The sequence below is a fragment of the Erigeron canadensis genome, chromosome 3 (assembly GCF_010389155.1).
Source record: "Erigeron canadensis isolate Cc75 chromosome 3, C_canadensis_v1, whole genome shotgun sequence".
NCBI lineage: Eukaryota > Viridiplantae > Streptophyta > Magnoliopsida > Asterales > Asteraceae > Erigeron > Erigeron canadensis.
In genome coordinates, this window is record NC_057763.1 from 6,758,796 (window position 1) to 6,782,280 (window position 23,485).

At 35.6% G+C, this 23,485-nt stretch overlaps 2 protein-coding genes across 9 annotated transcripts; one reads left to right on the top strand and one right to left on the bottom strand.

The window, feature by feature from the left end:
- The first annotated feature begins 882 nt into the window (after positions 1–882).
- On the top strand, positions 883–13,910 carry LOC122594158 (U4/U6.U5 small nuclear ribonucleoprotein 27 kDa protein). 8 transcript variants are annotated; one of them, XR_006322941.1, is made up of 4 exons: positions 883–1,549; positions 8,642–8,798; positions 12,551–12,696; positions 13,558–13,910. XR_006322941.1 is itself a non-coding variant. In XM_043766629.1 (2 exons), the coding sequence occupies exon 1, from the start codon at positions 948–950 to the stop codon at positions 1,536–1,538; it is 591 nt and encodes a 196-aa protein (XP_043622564.1). In that variant the 5' UTR covers positions 883–947; the 3' UTR covers positions 1,539–1,549; positions 13,558–13,910. The 8 variants fall into 8 exon arrangements, 2 of the variants coding, with proteins under 2 accessions (XP_043622564.1, XP_043622565.1); XR_006322940.1 differs by having other exon boundaries at positions 12,558–12,696; XR_006322943.1 differs by having other exon boundaries at positions 12,558–12,696; positions 13,596–13,910.
- Positions 13,911–17,012: 3,102 nt separating this feature from the next.
- LOC122593722 (VIN3-like protein 2) lies at positions 17,013–20,944 on the bottom strand. Its single transcript, XM_043766169.1, has 4 exons — positions 20,744–20,944; positions 18,593–19,196; positions 17,950–18,254; positions 17,013–17,828 (listed from the first exon to the last, which is right to left on the bottom strand). The coding sequence occupies exons 2-4, from the start codon at positions 19,156–19,158 to the stop codon at positions 17,215–17,217; spliced, it is 1,485 nt and encodes a 494-aa protein (XP_043622104.1). The 5' UTR covers positions 19,159–19,196; positions 20,744–20,944; the 3' UTR covers positions 17,013–17,214.
- Between the last annotated feature and the right edge of the window lie 2,541 nt (positions 20,945–23,485).

The following is a 23,485-nucleotide window of genomic DNA, read 5'->3' on the forward strand; positions in this document are numbered from 1 at the left end:
AATTCTAGATTTCCAAATGCATCAGCAGGCAACCATAATAGTACTTTTAATTGCCTTTCTTTCCTTCTTTCCAACCCCCACATCCTCGTAAATCTCCACCAGATCTTTAACATAAAAAAAAAAAAAGAATGAAACTGTCTTGCACCAAGAACTCACAAACTGCCACACGATGGTAGCAATGCCACATGAACAAAACAAATGTTCAACATAATACAACCCATCCTCGCAGAAAACACATCTATCATCAGCAATATAACAATTTCGTACCTTCAAAGCCTCCACGGTTGGGATCCGGTCCATAACCATTCTCCACATGAAAATGTTAATCTTATTCAGATCCAAGGTGTCCAGAGGAACACATACCTGTTACTATAATCGTAGGCACCTCCCATAAATCCCTTCACAACTTTAACGGTCATGATGTTGTAATTTGCACCCGTCCAAACCCATTTATTCCTGCCAGAGTTGAGCCGAGAACCGCCCAAGTCAAGAAAAATGTCTTTCCATTCCTTAAGTTCTTTAATCGAGCTAGGAGTTCTATACCATTTTCAATTACCAGTGAAGCTACCTGACTTCATATCAAAGCATTCACAAACCATACATTTCTTTTCTTTTCCTTTATGATTATACCGATGTTTTATCCTTGAATTTATATTTCACAATCTAATATTATTTTTGGTGATTTGTGTTATAATTACTTTATATTATTTTTAACTTAGTTACACATTTACAATTATATTTTAATTATTTTCATTAAATTTTAAAAAGTTAAATTACATTTTCACTTTTAAAAAATTGAACTACAGTAATTTATCTTTTTTCCTGAAGTCGGTTTGGTCCAAATATCCTTGTTAATAACATTGCTTAAAATCCCCAAAAATTCACCGGCACCATACAACACTAGATAGAAACCCTAAACCCACTCCCATTCCTTTCAAACCCCAACCATGGGCGATCGGAGGGAACGTGACCGTGACCGCGAACGCGACCGCGACACCCGTGACCGGAAACGAGATAGAGACGACCGAGATCGTCCCCGCCACCGTCACGCTGATCACGACCGTGACCTTGACTACCGTGACCGTGACTACAGGAGCAAAAGATCACACACACCAGACCGTGACCGCCACCGTTCCCGTTCCACCGACAGACACCGTTCCAAAAGATCCCACCACCGTACTCCATCCCCGGACCCACAATCCCGAAAACGGCGGAAACACAACGACGAGGAAAAGCCAACAGCTGCTGTAGTTTCCGATTTTGTTGATGGAATTGTGAAAGAAAAAAAGAATAATAATAATAATAATAATAAAAAAGAAGTTATTGAAGAAGATGTAAATGAAGGTGAGATGGATGCAAATGAAATTGAGATGATGAAAATGATGGGGATTCCGATTGGGTTTGATTCGACGAAAGGGAAACCCGTTGAAGGGAATGATGTTAGTGGGATTAGAGCTGTTACTAAACGTCAGCCTCGTCAGTATATGAATCGTCGTGGCGGTTTTAATCGTCCCTTGCCTGCCGAAGTTAACCGTTAACAAAATTTCAGGTTAGGCTTTTTTTTTCTTACTTTTTTGGTGAATTGGGATTAATTTTTTTTTTCTTGTTTGTTTAATGAATGTTATGTAATGTGATGCTTTGGAATTCAAATGTTGGTGTGTGAATTGTGAAAGTAGCGTTTAATTGTTGATTTTGTGTATCTTATTTGTGGTCCGGGTGTGCTAAGATTGTCGTATATATGAACCCAAGGATAGACATAGATTAAATTTTATGCATAGAGGTCACGAATTCGGGTGAGTGTTTTTTTGAGTGTGTATAACTTTACAAGAAACTTTATTGTTTGTATAAACCCTTTTTGGTTCAATTCATTTAAAATCACATAACCCGATACTACTTATTACTGAGTTTCCGTTGATAGACGTAGCTAGATGGTATAGCAAGTACTTGGTCAAGCTTAAGAGATTATTAGCTCTAAAATGTTACAATCCTGGCAACTGCAACCAGCCCAAGTGCCCTACTTATTGAATCACTTTCACCAAGGAGAAATTTTCCGATAAATTTCTTTTAAAGTGCACTACTCTAACCAAGGATGGGATTGAAACCAGGATTCTTTCAAAGTGCACTACTCTAACCAGTTGATCCTCTTCACCATGTTCTGATAACCAGGTTCTTTAATTATGGCTCTGGCGTTGAAGCCCTGGGTACTTTCCAAATGCAGTAGGCTACACTGTGGATGCAATATAGCACTAGTCAAATGAAGTGGATATAAAAAGATGAAACTAATTAGTTTTACATGCTACAGAATGCCTGTTGGGTGTGAAGGCCTTACGGGCATGTGTTCGGCCTTAGGGCTATTTTATTTGGCTGTTTAGGAAGCCCATTAGGTTTCCTTGTTCACCAAGCAAGAAACCCTAGTTGTCCTCCTATATATATTCCTCTTCATTGTAATTGTAATCTTATGGTTCAGAGCTTAATAAAAATAACCTAGTTGCAGCCGGTGGACTAGGCCCCCCACTGGGGCCGAACCACGTTAAATCTCGTGTGTCGTTTATCTTTATTTTCTGCTTTATTTTCTTGTGTAATTGCTTCCGCTGTGCTAAGGCCAAGGCTGTTCCTAACAAGTGGCATCAGAGCTCGGGTGCTGTGATTGGCGATTAGGGTTTCGTTTTTGTCTCTCTTGTTCGTGTTTTCTCTCACAGCCGTTAAAGATCAGCTTCCGCTGCTGTACCACCTGCTGCTATCTACAACCATCGTGATTAGGGTTTCTTTTACCCTTGTTCGCCGCTGTTTGTGGCTGTTTGCTGCTGATTTGCTGATATATGCTCTGCTCATCTGCTGCTGTTAGCTACTGTTCAGCTGCTGTTTGCTGCAGAAATATGCTGTTTGCTGCATAAATCTGCTGTTCAGCCGCTATTTGCTGTTTTCTGCTGATTTGCTGTTGGAACTGCTGTTGCTGCTGGTTTTTTTGTTCTTCCTGATTCGGTCTGTTTCTGGGTCTGGTTTGCAGCTTTTTTGCTGCTGTTCCGCCGTGCTTCACCACTATTAAGCGCCTGCCGTCGCTGCTGTTGCAGCTGTCTTTGCTGTTGTCAGCTGTCGTCGATTGGAAGTTGAGGTGGGGTACTGGTACTGTCTCTTTATCTGAGTTGTATCTCGGGTTATTCTGATTTACGATTAGGGTGTGGTTTTTGCGGGTGGTTGTTACTATGTTTGTTGTTGTGATATTACCTTGATCGATTAGAAAAGAAAAGAAGATAAGTACCATCGTTTGAAGTTAGTCTATTGGAACAAGGAATTAGGTTGACTAGGGTTAAGCCTTTGTTCACCGGGTATATACAGGTGTTTTGGAGTGGATTGAATTTCTGTTGGATGTGGTACCGTTTTTGAAGAAAATAGAGCTAGCAGGTTTGGAATGCTTTGTTTTTTGAGTATTCCTGTTCCGGGGTTGCTAGTGTCGACACGAGTGAAAAAAAAGTTAGTCAAGTCATGGAACTAAGTCATGGAACTAACGCTTGTTTTCTCTACTGCTGTTATTGATCGTTTGCTATTAGCTGGTTTGGAACTGTGGATCTTATTCCTTGTTTAGTTTTGATTAGTGGTTTGACTTTTGAGTGGATCTTTGTACTGGTATTGGGTGAAGGTTTTCGCTGGTTGCATACGAGTGGAGGTTCGTCTCATGAAGTCTGGTTTAGCATGGGTTGGAATAACAGAGAGAGTGGGAGCTGTGTGTAGTTGACTTGTGGGGTTGCATGCGGTGCTCAGGGTTTTAGAGTCGCCCGAGGTTGATAAAGCTATGCTTATGAGAATGTGTCTAGGTTGATGCATTGGAGCTCATTGGAAGGCAATGAAGACTCTTGTTACAGATTTTGGTTTGCTTCATTTTATGTTACCTATTGTAGTGAAGCACTGGTCTGTTGTTTAGACTTTTGGACTGTGCAGATTGCTGCACTACCGGAATAATTGAACCAACTTTCGGAGAAAAGTCTTGGCTCGCGGATTCGAGAGTTATACGAGTCTGGTGTGCAGTAGAGGACTCTGGGACTTTTAGGTAATCTTTTCGAGCATATTCGGAGGTTTGAACTTGGACGGGATTTTGTAACGGTGGGAGCACGAGGAGTGTTTTGATATATGTTGAAATCGACGTTGGGTTCTAAAGACCAATTTTCCGAATGAAATCTCTCCTGTGAGGCTACCGCTAGTGGATAGTGTTGTTCCTCTGGAGTCTCGGAGCCGGTATTTGAAATCAGTAGGAGCCGATTGAGATTGAGGATGAGTCATTGGTGGACTTTGCCATGACTGAGTCAGTTGTGTGTGACTGTATTGAAGCGGTTTACAGCTTCAATGGGCCTTTCAGGTGACTAATGAAAAGGGCTGTTGCAACTAGGTATACATTCGATGCATGGATCGAAGTTTGGTTTGTTCTTGGGAGCTGGACCTGTGAAGACTTCTGTTCCTATCCGTTTTTATTGAAATCTTAGCTTGTTCATGGAGAACTGAAGACTTGGAAAACTTTTGTTTTGAAGTTTTAGTTTGTTCTTGGAACTGAAGGCTTGAAGGATTTCTGTTATCTAAAGATTACTGGAGTTACAGTTTGATCGAGATATTGTTTGCTTGAATGGCGGGTTAAAGTTTTACGGAAGGCCTTCGAGTGGGAGATTGTTGGGTGTGAAGGTGTAACACCCCGAGCTAGGCACGAAATGTCACCGAAAAGATATAGCGTATGCATGGGATTATCGTAGAACATGATCTATATGCATAAAAGGATCTGGTGAATCCAACATTAATAATCAAGTATAAAATGCATAAAATAGGGCGAATGAATCCTGGATCCATGTAAGTCCAAGCCCAGGTCCTAGCACAAGCCTCAATCGATCATCACGTCTTGGATTCACAAGTTTACCTGAAATGTGTACTAAACAAGGTCAACACTAGGTTGGTGAGTTGGTAGGAGAGAATGACAAGGATCTAATACCAAAGCCATTCACAATATGAACAAGGAAAAATGGGCAAGGAACACACTTACAATAAGTCCTTAAAAGGCACAAGTACACAATTTAGGTTGGCTCATGGCACAACCTAATCACACACGAATCCTTTAAGCGCACTACACCATAGCTAGGATACGTATAAGGAGCAAGGGCAAATAATGTCGATAACAATAAGTATCAAACAAGTACTATAACCTCAATTATGTCCATCCAAGCCTCACAAATGTCCTCATGTCATCCAAATGTCATCAGGTACGTATAGTACCCGTATAATGTCATCAAGCACGTATAGTACCCGTATAATGTCATCAAGCACGTATAGTACCCGTTTATTGCACTTGCACACATTGCACCTCAATTGTCCACCATATTGCACGTTACCTCATTGTACTCAATTGCACAAAAGTTGTTCATCCATGACCATCAATGTCCACACATAACCAAAACACCATGTACATATACTTCGTACGATACTACTTTTGAAAGGCCTTTGATGTTTATATATAGGGTCACCCGCAGCCTTCCCACCACATCTCCAACCTTTCAAAGGCATTACCGTCCTCCATATATACACAACTAACCTATAACAAACTCAACATACATATACAATAACCATACAACAAATCACATAATTGCACATCTACAAAACCGTCACACAACATGTAAATCCATAAATCAATCAATGTCTCCATAACAATCATGTCCATCAATGACCCTCACACGTGTATTCACAAAATGAACTATATCAAGGTATTTAGAATTGCATAGTATGCAAGAACAAGTAATAATGATATCAACAAGTATCCTAACAAATCCTATGTTTTCATGCATGCACACATTGTCCCTCAGTTGTCCTCTTGTCCTCCATAATGTCATCACCCAAGACACTCAAACATATGCTCAATCAAGTCATGTCATCAATCAAGAAAATCAAGCGTATTCATATTTGAACTATGTCATAAATCAAGGCAAACATATAATTGCACCCTTAAACAAGTCAACACACAAAAGTTGTACACTTTTCAGCCCGAATCTCAATTGAGTAGGGAGCTACGAAACTCACCTTGATTTCCAAGCGAAACGACAAGTTAATGTCGAGCTATAAGAGTCCAACAACCGCCACGTGCCCACAACCTATCAATGTATATCATAGTATCATCGAAGTCAACTCTATAACCCTACACAAGTTGGTTAAGTAAGGTTGAGTCACGCCAAAATCCCACACATGCCTAAATGACCCTCCCGAGCATGAACTAGAACACTTTGACCCAACATTTTTTAAAATGGACAAGGATTCAGACCAAAAGGGCTATACCATGAGAAAGTAGACTCTCTCACGATTCCAACGATAGGTTATATGACTCGATTGGACTTACGGATCAAAAGTTACGATCGTTTACCGAAAAGTAAGTTTACTTGTACAAGGAAGAGGTGCGGCGCACCATGGAGGAGGTGCGACCCATTTTTTGATCAGAGTGAGGGTTGGGACATTGGTGCGGTGCACCATGGAGGAGGTGCGACGCACCTTTGCCCAGATCAGTCCCAAATCAGCCAAACACGAACCAAACACTTTCTAAACACCATTTTTGACCCAAGGATCAATCTAGGAAGGTTCAAGACATGTTTTGAAGCATAAACTAACATCATTTGACATAAACAAACATAACCCACATCTTAGTTTCGATTCATAACATCAAATCAAGGTTAGAAATTGTTTTGACCCATTTGAAACCCTAGGAAAACCCTAAATGCCTTTTGACCCGATTTGTGACCCAAATTTGTTTGAAATCAACTAGAACAATGTAAAGAAACATATAATGATGATTATGGGATGAGTTTAGCTTACCAAAACCTTCAACAAGTGTTGAAACTCGAAATTGACCCGAATGAGAGGTGTTCTTAAATTTTTGATATGTTATAGATAAAATGAAGATGATAATGTTTCTTGTATAAATCTTGCTTTAAAAGACAATAATGGTGATGAATTTCTAGAGAGAGAGATATGAGTGTAAGTGTGTGTGTTCTTGAGAGTTTAGAGAGAGAGAAGAGATGAAGAATGAGAGGGTGGTTGTGGAATGGGGGGAATAAGAGTTGGGTCACGGGTTAGGGTTAGATCCATGGGTAGGATCTACATTCATGTTACTAGTTAAATGTCATCCAAATGAAAATCGATTAGCACCACTAATGACCTCGACTAACACATAAACCACCAATTTAATAATAAATTGACCCATATGAACGCATTGCACCCAATTGAACCTCAAATTGCACTTGAACTATATTGGTTAACTTAGTAGTTAGTTAAATTGTTCACAAGTCAAAGAGTCAAGGATCGCGGTTGTTACAGAAGGCCTTACGGGCCTGTGTTTGGCCTTAGGGCTATTTTAGTTGGCTGTTTAGGAAGCCCATTAGGTTTCCTTGTTCACCAAGCAAGAAACCCTAGTTGTCCTATATACATTCCTCCTCATTGTAATTGTAATCTTATGGTTCAGAGCTTAATAAAAATAACCTAGTTGCAGCCGGTGGACTAGGCCCCCCACGGGGGCCGAACCACGTAAAATCTCGTGTGTTGTTTATCTTTATTTTCGGCTTTATCTTCTTGTTTAATTGCTTCCGCTGTGCTAAGGCCAAGGCTGTTCCTAACAATGCCTACAGCTGACATGATTTGAACAGTAGAACATAAAGATAAGGTGAAAAGAAACTGTGGTATAAATCGCGCCCTATCATTGGATCAGTTAGAACCTCACTTTTGAGTCAGCTTGTAAATGGCAAGTGAAAAATCTGTTTGGAGTTTAATTTCATTTATGAGTACAGTAACGAGTGAACTGTTCACATCTGATGAACTCAAACTTGTATTACTGGTTACTAGTTCTAGAAGTACCCATTTGGAGTTTGATGATCCAGCATTAAGGTAGTTTGCTCAGTTAGGGCTTTTGAATGATACTGGGGTCATCAATGAGACGAAATGTTTGATTAGTATGCTGGATAGCGGTTGCCCTATAATTGGATAGATAAGCTACTAGAAAGCATAGATCAAACCCCTGTTCTTCTTGTCATAAGCAAGTATGAACTTACTATCTGACATTTATTAAATACAAATTCTGTAGTTCAATTTTTCTTCGATGTATTATACAACTTGTTTTGCGCTGAACTTTACATACATGTAAACTTGTAAGTAATATGTTTGTATCACCTGTGCAAATCAAGTCAACCATTATGAAATAGTGAACCATTAAGGTGTTGATTCACGTTAGGTTTTGTTTTTGCTACTGAAACTGCAATTTTTTGCTTTTGATTATTTTTTAGAATTTATTGAATGTAATGTGATTTGAGCCCTGATTTGAATTGAATTTGTGGGTGAAAGAGATGAATGGTTTTTGCTTTGTACTCAATTTACAATTAGACCTGTTATATTCTGCATTCGAATTACCTTTTTTACCAAAAAAAAAAAAATTAAAGTTTGGGTCAAGGGATTCACCCAGTAAGTTCTTTTTTACAAAATTTAGATATAATTTGGTTCCTATCTCTAAAAGCATATATTTTTTTGTTAATTATATGAGCTTTTGGTGGACCGCGTTGCATCTGTTGCTTTGTCCTACATTTTTGTTTCTCTTTGTGCGTTTTGTATCAAAAATTCTTTTTGTCATATTTATTAGTTAAGCCCAACTAGCTGAGATCGCTGGAATATATCCAACATTGGGAATGATGTTAGTGGGATTAGAGCTGTTACTAAACGCCAGCCTCGTCAGTATATGAATTGTCGTGGCGGCTTTAATCGTTCCTTGCCTGCCGAAGTTAACCGTTAAATTTCAGGTTAGGGCTTTTTTTTCTTACTTTTAGGTGAATTGGAATTTTTTTCTTGTTTGATTAATGAATGTTATGTAATGTGATGCTTTGGAATGCAAATGTTGGCGTGCGAATTGTGAAATTAGCGTTTATTTGTCGATTGTGTGTATCTTATATGTGGTTCGGGTGTTGCTAAGATTGCCGTCATGATGTGGTGTATACATATTTCATGATTAGGTTGTATTTGGTGATATGTTTTAGGTGGGTGTAAATCGAAAGCCCATTATATACGTATATATGACATGTGTCTAAGAATATACGTAGATAAATTTTATGCATAGAAGTTCAGAATAGAATAACGAATTCAGGTGAGGGTTTTTTTTTTAGTCTATACAACTTTACGGGAAACTTTATTGTATGTATCTGGTTATCTCTTCGTCAGTAAGGGTGCTGTTGCTGACATGATAGCCAAATTAAGTATCAGCATCATTAGAACCACTACCATGTCACTGGTTTACTGGTCATAAGAGGTCAGAGGCATCAATTAGTTAGAAATTGAAATGTTGATGTGCATAAAAGTAAATTTTAAAGTTGGATAATATATTGTTTTGTATAAAGTTGGTTACATCTAAAAACACTTGATCTTAATCAATACTACAACTTACCGAGTTACCGTCTATAGAAGTATCTAGATGTTATAGAAAGTACTTGCTCAAGCTTAAGAGATTACTAGTTCAATAAGTTTGAAATTCTGGCAACCTCAACCAGCCTAAGGTAGAGTAACACAAGATGTATATAAAATACTCCGCCGAACCAATTGAATCACTTTCACCAAAGGAGAATTTTTCCAATAAAGTAAGTTACATGGCTTCGGATGGGATTAAAACCGGGATTCTTTTAAAGTGAACAACTCTAATCAATTGATCCTCTTCACCAAGGAGTTGCCCTGATAAACCAGGTTCATCAATTATGGCTGGTGTCGAACCCCTGGATACTTTCCAAATGCAGTAGGCTACACTGTAGATGCAATATAGCACAAGTTAAATGAAGTGGATATGAAAGATGAAACTAATTAGTTTTACATGCTACAGAATGCCCACTGCTGTAATGATTCGAACACTAGAACATAAAGATGAGGTGAAGTAGTTAGAACCTAACTTTTGAGTCAGCTTCTAAATGGCAAGTGAAAAATCCGTCTGGAGTTTGATTTCAGTTGCAAGTACAGTAACAAGTAAAATGTTCACATTTGATGAAATGAAACTTGTATTACTGGTTACTAGTTCTAGACGTACCCACTTGGAGTTTGATGATTTATCATTAAGGTAGTTTGCTTAGTTAGGGTTTTTGCTTATTTCATAAGTTGAATGATGCTAGGATTATTAATGAGAGGAAATATTTAATTAGTATTTTGGACAGCAGTTGCCCTATAATTGGATAGAGAAGCTTATTAGAAATCATAAATCAAACCCCTGTTCTTCTTCTCATAAGAAAGTCTGAACTTACTATCTGACATTTATTGAATACAAAGTTCTGCATTGTTTTATATTATTCGATGTATTATTCAACTTGTTTTGTGCTGAACTTTACATACTTGTAAACTTGTAAGTAATATGGTTGTTAACATGTGCAAATCAAGTCAACCATTATGAAATAGTGAACCATTGAGGCGATGATTCAGGAGGGTCTTGTTTTTGCTAGTGAATTTGCATTTTCTTGCTTTTGAATATTTTTTCAGAATTTATTGAATGTAATGTCAATTGAGCCCTGATTTGAATTGAATTTATGGGTGAAAGAGATGAATGGTTTTTTGCTTTGTGGCTACTTAATTTACAATTGGACCTGTCATATTCTGCATTGGATTTACCTTTTTTTACAAAAAAAATATAATTTTGGGTAAAGGGATTTACCCAGTAAGTTCTTTTTTACAAAATTTTGATATAATTTGGTTGCACTTTTTAAAAGCATATCTTTTCTTGTTAATTATGTGAGCTTTTGGTGGACTGCGTTGCATCTGTTGCTTTTGTCCTACATTGTTGTCTCTTTCTATGGCGTTCTGTACCAAAGTTTCTTTTTGTCATACTCATTTGTTAAGCCCAACTAGCTGAGATCGCTCGCATTTATCCAAGATTGTAAATACAGGAAGATGTCCATCAAGTCTTTTGTAAGGCACATTTTTTTACATTTACATGTTATACTTTAGAACATGTACTGAACATATATGATTATTATGCATGAAAGCCAAAAATTGAATCAAGAATACCGCTACACACTTTTAGTTTAACGGATGTAGTGTGAAATTGGATGTTAATTTTAAATGGATACTTTGTTGAAAACTTGAAAGAGGTTATTGCTGGGTGAACTATTATATTAGCCTACCTTATATTCTTCCATTGCAGTCGTTGGTTTAAAAAAGTAGGCATGAAGCAAGTGAGGCCATCACCGGATCTCATGTTATTAGTCTAGGCGTTGCCATCCCACAACTCCATAAGCTGCTATGAGGCTCTTTTCAGATGCTTTTTCCGTCGAATGCAAAGTGGGCGGTTGATTTGCAAATAAGAGGGAAAAGGAAAAGGGCTATTTTTTTGGGCCCTGTAAACTTATAGAAGCTTTAAATCGTTGTTGGTTTAGCAATAGAAGCTAGAAAGGCAAAGAGCTATGTTTAGTGTTCTTTTTATCTTATTATGAGGAGTGAAGTTTTCATATTGACGTTAAGCAAAGTCTTCTGATGTATAAGCAATGGCTAGGTACAAAATGTTATGCTCGAATTATTCTATAAACATGTTGTGAATAATGGGTCCAACATATATGTGAGGTGCATGTCTCGTGCCTTGTTTCCTGCTTCGCCTTCTAGACCCTTGGCATGTCACGCTTTTAAACAAAGATTGCAACGACCTTTTTATGTCTTGTAAGTTGGTACACAAATGTTACATATAACTTGTTTGCATGTTTCAAAAGCAGTATCTAGTTGTTAATTATGTGATCTTTTGGTGGGTTGTGTTGCTGCTAGTTTTTTGGTGGTATACTGTCATTTAGCCTCAGTGTTGGTCATGGTTTGCTAGTGGGTTATGAAATTTTCGTTACTATTTCTATGCTTCAGCCTCTTGGGAACTACATGTCGAAGGAAAAAGCCTCTGGTAGTCCGGTGACTTGCCTCAGTTGCAGGATATGCATACCCACTCATCCTGTTTCCCTGCTAATTCACTCTCTTGATCTTATCATAAGCCATAAACAGGGCAAGTGTTTCTTTGTGGTATCTAATTATCTATCTAAAGCCAATAGCACATCCTAGGAAGAGGGTCCCTTGGGCAAATAGGTCTAAGGAATAGCATGCATGAGTTCTACTTTCCTTCATTCCTAACCAGCTGTCCCAATAAGTTTAGGTCAGTAGGAAGTTGACACCAATTATAGTTTTCCAAGGCTTCTTAATTTCTAATTGCTTTTACTTTTGTCTTTCAAAGTTTATTTCTTCTGTTTTTTATTGTTAGCAGCATTTTGTTTGTATTCAAATTTAATTTGCTGGATTCATTACTTCAACTTTGTCACGCCAAATTAAGGTGTGATTTTGTTGGAGTGATTATAAGGTTCTCAATAGAGTAAGATTTCCACTAAGCATATTTTTAGAAAAATGGTTCTACTATCTAAAGCACATTACTTGGATATACCCTAAAAACATATACTAAACACATATAATAATATAAAGTTATACATCTTTAGCCAAAATGAGTAAGTACTGCTAATAATGCGTGCCATTAATACATACAAATATGTCCTATTGAAAGTATGCAGACAAGCTTAAGGCGTTACAACTTCTATGTAGCAGAAGAAGTAACAGAACAGCCACAAAGGCAACAAAGTGGTGACATTGAAACTTAAGAATCAAGGGAAAGGGAAAAAGGAAATCGAGTCATCATTGCATCAATTATAGGTTAGTTTTCGAGTCAGGTAGCCTAGATGTAATCGGAGAATAAGAAAGTTCAATTGCTGACTGCTTTCAATTTAATAATAACAAAAAATGTTCACAATTTATAAATTCACATTGTTAAGTTTGTTACTAATAGAACCGGTCACACAATAGGAATCACGTTTGGTGGATGTTCCTTATGTATTTGTATGTAAGGATAAAATCTCTTCACTTCTTATTGGTAACAGCTTATCCTAAATTTTTTTGAAGTTAATGATTGTAATTTTTTCAAAAGATATTAATTGTATTGGGATTATTGGAACTTGGAAATTTCATGACTCTATATCTACCTCTTTTGTAATGACTTCATTAGGTCTAAAAATTGGTGCGTCTATTTTCTAGATTAGGATTCAAATAAGACCTTATGAAGTTTCACATATTTGTTCATGTATAATCGATGGTTTATTGGATCCCAGTATTCTCCAAATCCAAATTTCAACAACTTGGATTTAGATGTTTTTTAGCATGCATCAGCTGTCAATTTAAGTTTTCTTATGTTAATAGAATACATTTTGGAATATATCCACAATTGGTTCAGTTAACACCCCGTTCACAATACCTGAGTGCTGACTGTTATCTTTGAAGAAAGTGAATCATTATGTTTTTCCATGACCCATAACATTCTAAGTTAGTCCGTGCTTGATATGTTTTACTTCTTAGACATGTTTTCTGTCTTGTTTGATGTAATGTGATAATACTATTTGATATGATTATATCGTTATGACCATTACATCAACTTAAGCCCTTTCGGTGTTTTCAAAAGAAGAATACAAATACCGACATTCCTTACAACAAGTTATATGATGTTTATTTTTATTTTTCCAGGGGTTTTGATGTTGGATGGTCCCATTATGATTTGGCAGGTGAAGGTTTGATGCTTGAAAATACGACAAACTCGCATGATGCTTGATAAGACAAACATCAACAAGTATAATGTCATCGATTGTTGTAACTTATTCGAGATCGGTTTGTTGGGGATTCCTAATGCTGTTACTAAGGTTGTGTTGAATGACTTTCATACAACACATATTCGGCCCAATTTGATGACATAATTTTCTCTTGGAATGAACGTCTGGATTTAATATTGATTTTAGGCGCCTTCTGACATGTGTTTAACAAGCTGGACAAATTTCTTCTCCAATAGTAGCTTTCATTAATTTAATTCCGCTTATTTTGAATTTTTCTTTCTTTCTTTTGTGACTGGATGTGGTTTGGTCCTAGATGAGGTTGAGGTTTAGGGTTTAGTGGCCCTATATATGATACAGGTAGGTACTAGATGCAAAAACCCAAAACTCTCTAAACAAAATTGATTTTGGTGTTGGTTCAGTTTAGTACTTTGACGTAGTCGTGGGGTTTAATGTTTAGAGCACACCTAAAACCTATTTGTTCTCGAATTTGTTTTAAATGGAAATGAAATGAAATATAAGTAAAAGAAAAGAATGGAAGAGATTGAAACAATAACGATTACTTTTCTTTTCAAATCATTTCATTTTTAGGTGGAAAATATCATGACAAAAAGCAAATTTTAAAAGTTCCTTACCTTTTTCGCTTTTTTTTTTTTTTTTTTTTTTTTTATGAAAAATTTGAGATTTGAGAACAAAACTTGTTTTCAAACTATATCACTTTTCTTTTCCATTTAAAAGGAACTCAAGAAAGTGAAATAGTTTGGTATTGGACGCAAAAAATAAATTTTGGTTTCTCAAGCTGAACACTTTGCAATGGATTTAATTATGAACTAGAATTTGGGGGTTTAGAGTTTAATGTTATGCGACTAAACTACAATACGCTATAGCACGTAGAGAATGGAGATGCACTGAATACCGTATTCAATTCGTCATGGAGTTATGAATGATTTGGTTAATTGACTACATGGTACCTAGTGTATAAAATGTTTGGACATGATGATTGATATCGAAATTGGATACGAAGTTTTACGTTATGTAATACTTAGCCGTATGGTTCATGTGAAGATCTGCTCATGGGTGAAGAACATTTCAACGAGTACATGCAAATTTCAGAGTTCTTATGAATGAATTTCATGATTCCCATAATACTCTAACCTCAAGATGAACTTTGAAATTTTGCTACAGAATGCATCTTATGGGCCGAGTCTGGGCCAAGTTTACTTGGACCTGATTAAGAAATTACCTAGCAAACCCGCTATTAATCCTGGTGGGTCTTCGTTATTCATACATTATAATATAATGAGCTAATTACGTGAAAAGTATCCAAAAACTTGTCCCAAATATTTTTTCTGGGGTCTCAATAAGAGAATATCTATATTGTGGAACAAAACTTGACATTTTCTACTATTGTAGTCTAGTAATCTTTTCATCCGGTTACGACTTGTTTCTGAATTTTTATTTTATTTTGTATTAAATAAAAGAAAGGAAATAATTTGTAGGTGAATTGACATGTTGAATCCATTGTGTCCCATTGGCATCTCATTAAGTATGACCGAATTCATAAAACATAGCCTTACTACGCCACAATATTATCCATTTTGTCGTAAGCTTACAATTTTGTTTATGGCAATATCATTATCATGGGATCTTCTCACTCACATGGTACTACTCCTGTCCAATTATGTTTAACTACGCATTCCCTAGGAATCTACATTGCTTGTGCTTCAAAACGTATTGTGTCATGCAAAGGTAAATGATCTCTTTATCTTTACTATACTATAAAATATTTGAGATTTCATCTTAAAAATTAAAAACTTTAATTACATTTAGTAAATAACATACTCTAACAAAATTTAATGTACTAAGGAAAATATTGAGTAAATCCTCGAGAGTTGTTATTAAATGTATAAAAAAATTGTATATTCATGTCGAAAACCCAAATTCTAAATTTATGATAAAAAAAAATATATAACTATTTGTTAATATAGCTTGTTATTAACAGACCTTTATATTTATACTAATGCACTCTCATTATGTCAAAATAAGTTTAAACTAGTTAAAACATAAATTTGATTTGTAGTCAAAAAATCAACCTAACAATACATTCAAATAGCAAAAATCAACTTAATAGCAAAATACAACTAGAACTCCATCTCCTATGAAACCATTACATTCAGCTCTTTAGTCACGTGTCTTTGCTAAACAACTTAAACACATTCAGCTTTCGTATATTGTACGGACATATATCTAGATGCTTGTAATCTAGGTCCCAGGACTGTCCTTGTAACGTTTAATTACAAGATATTTCATATTTTCATTTTATATGCCAAGTTCGGTACCATAATGGAGTTTGATTTGATTTTGCTATTTACAATGTGAATTTGATTTGATTTGATCATCTCCCTTCAAAGCAAAACTCATTTAACTAATTTAGTAACACAACATGCACAAACCTGACCATTCATTAATGGACAAATGAAAACCAAACTCTTGCTTATGTATGCAGCTGCTTTCCAAATTCCTACTACTATATCTTTTTCAATAATAACAAAACAAACTTAATGGTTCACATTTGTTGATGAAAACTAACCTCATATCATGTTAGCATACACCATTACGCAAAACTAAAAGGCCTCTCAGAGGCGGCTCAAAGTTTGTAGAGGCCTCAAACGAAATCAATTTTGGAGGCCTAATCCATTACGATATAAATTAAAGTAACAAATAAAAGTAGTTCGACTTTTGTTATTCAACTACTAGTAATAAAAAAGATGTAGATGTTGATACAAAAACTAAAAAAACGTTACTGCAATGTAAATTGTATAATGATACTTAGTCTTAAATCCAAACATTAAGTATAAACATTAAGTCTAATATACAAAATATTGAGGCCTTGAAAATTTAGGGCCTAAAGCGATCGCCTAGTCTCGTACTACCGTTGAGCCACCTCTGCTTCTCGGTACCATCTTATTTATCAAGACATAATAACCTCATCAATTACTTGTATTAGGCGATTGTAGATCAAGTAAATAATATTCAAGCCAAGAAGAGGTTGAACAGCTTGGTTTGTTGCAGAACCCAACTCTTAAACATTTCGTTTGGCGTATTCAAGTCTCGTTGGTCTCCATCCAACGCTCTATAGAACATATTGGTTTTGGCACATCATAGAACATAATTCTTGTGTATCCAACTTAAAACACCAGCAGAAAACGCTGTTACAGCCAATTAACCAACCACCACAAAAACCACCATGAGATTGAACAATCTATGTCAGCATTGTCACTAAAAATCAACTTATAATCCCATAAAAAGCTTTCCTTATGACCACAAGAAGTTTTACAAAGGATAAAAGCTAAGGACAAACTTGATACGGTAAGAAACAAGAACAACAATGAAGCCTTGCTTTGATTCGATAGATGGTTGAATACATCTTCATAATCAAGTGTAGACTGAGTCATAAATATTTTATACAAAAATGAGATCAATATGAATGATGATAATCTAAATGAAGAATGTAAATATCGTGCAAAAAACAATCCTGATCTAGTTTCTTATTTCTCCAATACCTTTTACGGAAATTTTAGTGAAAAAGCTTCAAACACAGCCCCTTTGAACATTTCATGTTCGTGATCACATCAGAGAAAGTATCAACAAGCTGTTCTGCAAGTAAAGCTGGATCCTCCATTAACGTATCCACAAACACCTTCACAATTCTAATTTCTTGTGGGCTCGCTCTCAAGCTGTACCAAGTGAGAAATTTCTGTCTAAAACTTTTATCTATATGTTGTTTACACTCTAACCATCGGATCACCTTCACATAATATCCAAAATCCCGATCTTCCCCTTCTTCACTGCTTTTCTTTTTCGAAGACCCGTTATCAAGATTGTTTTTTGAAGGTTCTGCTGTCGATATTCTTGCAAGATTTTCATCTTTAGAGCTTTCTGCTTTGCACGGTGTAACGGGTGATTTATCCTTTGTCATGTTAACAAATTGATCAAACTCTTTTGCAGTTTGAACACCAATGTTCACATCATCAGGAGCCAACTTTTCTGATTCCTTACAATTTTCCATTTGTTTCTCGTTCATGTCTTTGTAACCATCAACGTTGTTGTTTTCATCCTCAACCGAAGAAGGATAGGAAAGACTGCTAGAGTTCGTTGCCAGGCTTTGACTGCTTTTGACTTTCTTGTTTTCTGTGAAAACATAAAGATTTCTAATAATAATAATTCATTTGCAAAAGAAACCCATCATCATTTGACTTTAAAAGTCAAGCTCCAATGGACAGAAGTTTACAAAGATCATATAGAAAACAACCTTTGCCAGCAGGATCATGTGTGTTAGATATAATTGAATCTAGTGACTCAACTGCAAATGCACATAGCTTCTGAACCTCTTGACCAGAAGGAAGCCGGTTAACGATGCCTCTGGCACGCTTGACTGGCAAACCAGTCAATGGGCCTACATCTGCTTCAAGTTTTTGAATTATCTCGTTGACAATTTTGTGAAGAGTTTCATAACGGATGGTCCCAATTAACAGCTTTTGGGCCAAAGATACACGATAGCACAAAATGTCAACAATCCTCGTGTCCCTTGCTGTTATCATTTGTTTTCGCCAATACCTATGTGTACAGTTTCATGTTAGCACGAGAGTACTAGTTTACATAATAGGTCATACTGAGTAATTATTATACCGATAAAAAATGGGTCGCATCAAAATGACCAAAAGCACATCTTTAGACATATGTTTTAGACCCATCAACCATTTTTCTTACTAATCTAATTTTCGAATAACATGATTAGAAAGTTTATGCATTAAACATACGCTCTAGGTGACTTAATCTATTGACCTGGTACTTATTAGTTTTACTTGGCTGATGCACAAAAGAAAACAAAAATGTCACATCTAGAGAATACATTTTTTGCAAAATGCAAGAAAAAGATGTCGAAAAGAACTTACTGAAGCAAATCATTCACTTTACCACATGATACACAGTAAAAGCTCCCATCCAGTCCACTATTACACCCGACTTTTGGAATCCCAGATAATTTGTGCTGTAAAGTGCATTCAAGGTGACACGATAACCCACATGATTTTTCTTGATACGGATTCTCTGAGCTACAAATCAACCAAAGACTCGGATCTTTGTTGTCATCGTATTGATGACAGATGCAACATGAACACCTTTTACAAAACACATCTTCTTGACTTAATTTTGCTTTACATGCCAAATTTTTGCATAATTTAATCTCGGTAGAATCTGACCCACTATCAATAATGTTAATCAAAGAACTATCAGTTGCAGTTCTCTGCTTTTTAGCGGCCCTTTGTGATTTCTTATTGGCCACAATTTTAAGAAGGGCCTCAATGATCTTTAACTTTGATACTCCCGTGTATTTTCTTTCCTGTCCCGCTTCAGAGCTTAGGAGTTGCAAAATCTCTTGTCGGCTCCAAGATTGCAAAATTTCTGATGCACCTTCTGACCAATCAGCTATTTCATACACAAGTTCTCTCTTTTCCTCCATATTATATTTGCTACCCTTAGATCGATTTAACACAAACCCTGGACCAAAAATACAATAAAAAACATGGTAAAAAGGCTGAAAAATATAATAAGAGCACATGTTTACAGAATCATAGTTCATTGTAATGGTATAAGAATTCGGTCATTGACTTTAACAACTAAACCAGTAACTATTAGCTTCAAAGTTGCTACTGTTGAGTTCAACATTGTTTGTAGATCTGCTCATAACACATTAAACTTCATACAAAATTCAACATATCCAAGATTTGAGCTTGCAAATTAACGACACAATAAGTAGGTTTGACTTATTGTATGATCACGGTATGACCAACAGCTTACATTAACCGTCTGAACTCATGAAGCCAATATATAAATGGATCATCAATGTTTGACATATAACTTTCATTAAGGTGGTAGAAAAGTACTGCCTTTCCTAATCAAAACAGATAAATTTGGACATCAAAATCATAAATGCTTTCACGATACCAACTAGTATATGGTACCACTACTTACACTAACCTTCATGCCAAGTTAAAATTCATTAGTTACAACTTTGAATAATAGTATGTTTGACTTCACATATTGGTCAACAGCTGTGCTCAGTTTATGCGATTTATCCTCAGGAAAACCAAACAGATCACAAAGTATTACAGATTTCTAATACTCATCAACTTGGAATATAAATTTTCCAACAAAAATAAATGATTCTGCTTGTAATCTAATGGAAATATGAAGGCTATCCCATAATTAGATAATGACACATTTGTTTTTCTCTATAAGACTAAATCCAACAAAAGTGGTTACAATTCACTTTTTAAGTGCCCAAAAGTTCATTAAAAAGTTTTAGGACTAATCTAGACCTTTACTGTCATATCGTGGCGTTCTAACTTTTATATGAACAAAGTTATAGACATTTTATAACCTTCCACAATCTTAACTAGATTCTTTTCAATACTAATGAGCTTTCTTTATATAATAAAACAACAGACATATTCACCCATTAACGTTGTTGGGATAAAAGAACCATAACATATTACAAGCACAGTCAATGGTCAATCTCATTTTGATATAACTAATCTACATAGCTTGTATTATAAAATTTTTACTAACATGTAAGATAATCTATTTTACAACAGACATATTCACCCATTAACGTTGTTGCGACTAATTCATGTTGGTCGTGAGACTGGTATCACAATGGAGGCAAATTCAACATGAAAATGATTATCCAAAATAATAATTCATGACTCAAATCCATTAATATACTACTTCAATTATTATTATTTTTTAAAAAAAATCCACTCAAAAAAGCCAAACTTTTTAGGCATAAATAAATACACTATTCATAACTTACATAACAATCATGCAGTAAAATAGTACAAAATAACAGATCCAAACCAACTTGTCACAGTCACCAACAAACCTTTAAAATAAACAAAACCCATTATTTTATTTTAATGAAATAATTGATCTTTAAGCTGTAAATTGAACAACAAACAAAACCCAGAAAAATTACTTCAAGATTCGCAAACCCCATCAAGAAAAGATCAAAATTTTAAGCAAATTAATTGATAAATTGTATTTACCTTTAGAAAGAGATGGAATTCATGAGGGTCATTGATGTTCATCAAAGGACCACCACCATCATCATCATGGGTTTCTGTTCTGTTGAGATATAAATCCAACCGTTTTATGCGGCATGTATAAATAGAGACAAATATGTGTATGTGTGTATATATATATTGAGAGAGAGAGAGAAAGGAAGTGTTTATTTAATTAATATAAGATAGATGAGATAAAGAAGGGTGTGCAATTGGAAGCAATACTTAAAATATATAACACGCTACCCGTGTAATGTGGTGATAGTGACTCCCGTTGATCTAGCGGCGACGATTATTGGTGGGGTTGTTGGTTTCGAGTAAAAACATTATATGTAGAGAGACGGATGAAAATGATCAATTCAAAGCCGTAAATATGTGAAAGTTATTTAATGAAAATATAAGAATCCAAAAAATTTAGTGTCAAAAAAACTGAAAACGAAACATTGATGGGGAAATAGTTAAAAGATTGAAAACTTTTTGGGGCTTAAAAAATTAGTAAAAATAAGAAAGTGTTGTGTATAAAGAAACAGATGAAAATAAACCGTTCAAATGTTTTAAAGTAATATTTTAAATGTGTGAAAGGTGTTTGATAAATAAGTGAGAATCTAAAAGCTTAGGGACAGTTTGGTTCACAGAATGTTTTTGAAGGAATTGGAATTTGTTGAAGGAATTGGAATCTCAAAGTTTTAATATTTGTCTTGTGTTTGGTTGACAGTATTCAATGGATGATGTGCCATATTTTATACCATTTCCCACGTGACTTTAGGACCAATTATTCGTTATTTTTATAGTTTTATATCCAACTTTTGATGCTTTGAGGTTGTGTTAAGTGTTTTCAGGTTGGAAACTGATTAGACGAATGAATTGGTTGTTTTAGATGATTTATGGAAGAAACGGGAGAAGGATTCGGTCGAAATCAAGTGAAAGACGAAGAAAACGAATTCTGGAAGGTGTAACGGCTGTTATAATTGTAACGGGCGTTATATAGTGGATTTTGGGTTTCACCTGTAACTTGAAGTTACTGACATAACAGCAGTTAGAATTTCAAAGGAGGGTAACGACCGTTACTTGAGTAACAGGGGTTACACGCGTAGTACAAACGTAACGGGAGTTAGCCAACTAACGGTCGTTACACGCGTTTTTTTTGTATATATAGACGATTAAGGTTCTGCATTCATGGTCGAATCTTTTGGCTTATTTTCTTTAGTTTCTCATTGTTATTAGCAATTTGGAGCAGACAAGTTAGGATTTTATCTCTTTTCATCTTTGGATTGTAATCGTTATTGCTACCGGATATTCTTCAATCATTTGGTATAATATGATTTCTTCTCTATTTGTTTGTTCTTGTGTTTTAATTATGAGTAGCTAATTCTTTTGCACTCGCTTGGATAGTAAGCATGTCAAAGGTTCAATTTAATGTTGCTTGCAAGTGTTGGACAAGATTTTTATGTTTAATCGTAGATCCACATATATTTGGGTTTAAATATTGTTTTCATCTTTTATATTAATTGATTGATAACTGTAATTAGAAGTTCGGGAGAGATCTACGTCATTCTCAATTGGTTTATTAAACGGTTAATCGGTTCATAATTAACCTAAAGTCGTTGAAGTTCAGGAGAAACCAACGATAAAGATTTTAAACAATTAAATCCATTTTGAGTGTGTAAACGCTTATGATAGAGGGGTCTGATTAGGCGAATAAGCAGTTCGGGAGAAAGCTTTCAAAAGATTAAATCATAAAATCAACTCAAGTTTTTAATGCTTAACTGTTAAGAGTAGAAATTAAGTGCGGGAACAATAATTATATTTTGAGCAGTTAAAGTTTCAAGTATAACGGAAGTTCATCTTGTCTACCTTTTGAGTCGTTCAACAAATGCAAGTAATATTTAGACCCGATGATAAGCATGTGAGTTGATCCAAGTAGGTGTTCCTTTTAAATCTTTGCTAAGATTCAACAACATCAACTCTCTTTGCAATTAATCCTACGGGATTACTAACTTCTTCTATTAACTAATTGCAAAGTGGCAATTCAGCCACAAAACCCCCCCTTTCATTTGAATCGCTTTATTATTAACAATTACTTAATAAGCCCTTGTGTTCGACCTCGGTTTACCAAGTCAACTATATTGCATACGAACGGGTCCACTGCCCGCAAGTATGTAGTAGTCAGTAACTAGGTATTTCGTGTTTATAAATTTAAGATTGGAAAATACACATCAATGGAATTCAGTTAAAAGAATTTGAATATAAAATATGTAAAAAGAAAAGTTTAACCTTTGTTAATAATAATAATAAAGATAATAACATATAACACATCATACGTAGCCCTATATTCTTCAAAAGCAAAAAACCAAATCAAGAGTCATTTTCACCGTCCAGATCTAACAGACACACACTATTTTTTATTCCGGCAGCTTTTCTTCCAAACAACACCCCCATCAAGACTTCTTTTTATTTACCCTTATTTATCTGTTATTGGCGTCCTCCATTTTCATCATGTCCTTAAGGTTTCTTCGATCGCTGTCTATGGTGGTTGTTACTCCGACCGCCGTGAATTAGTAGCAGCGGTGGTGGTTGTTAATCTGATGAGCGGTGGTGGTTGTTAATTTGATAAGCATCAGCGATGGTTGTTACCCCAATGAGCAGTAGTGGTGGTGACTGTCATTACTTCGATAAGCATCAACGGTGGTTGTACTTTAATAAGCAACAGTGGTGGTGACTACCGTT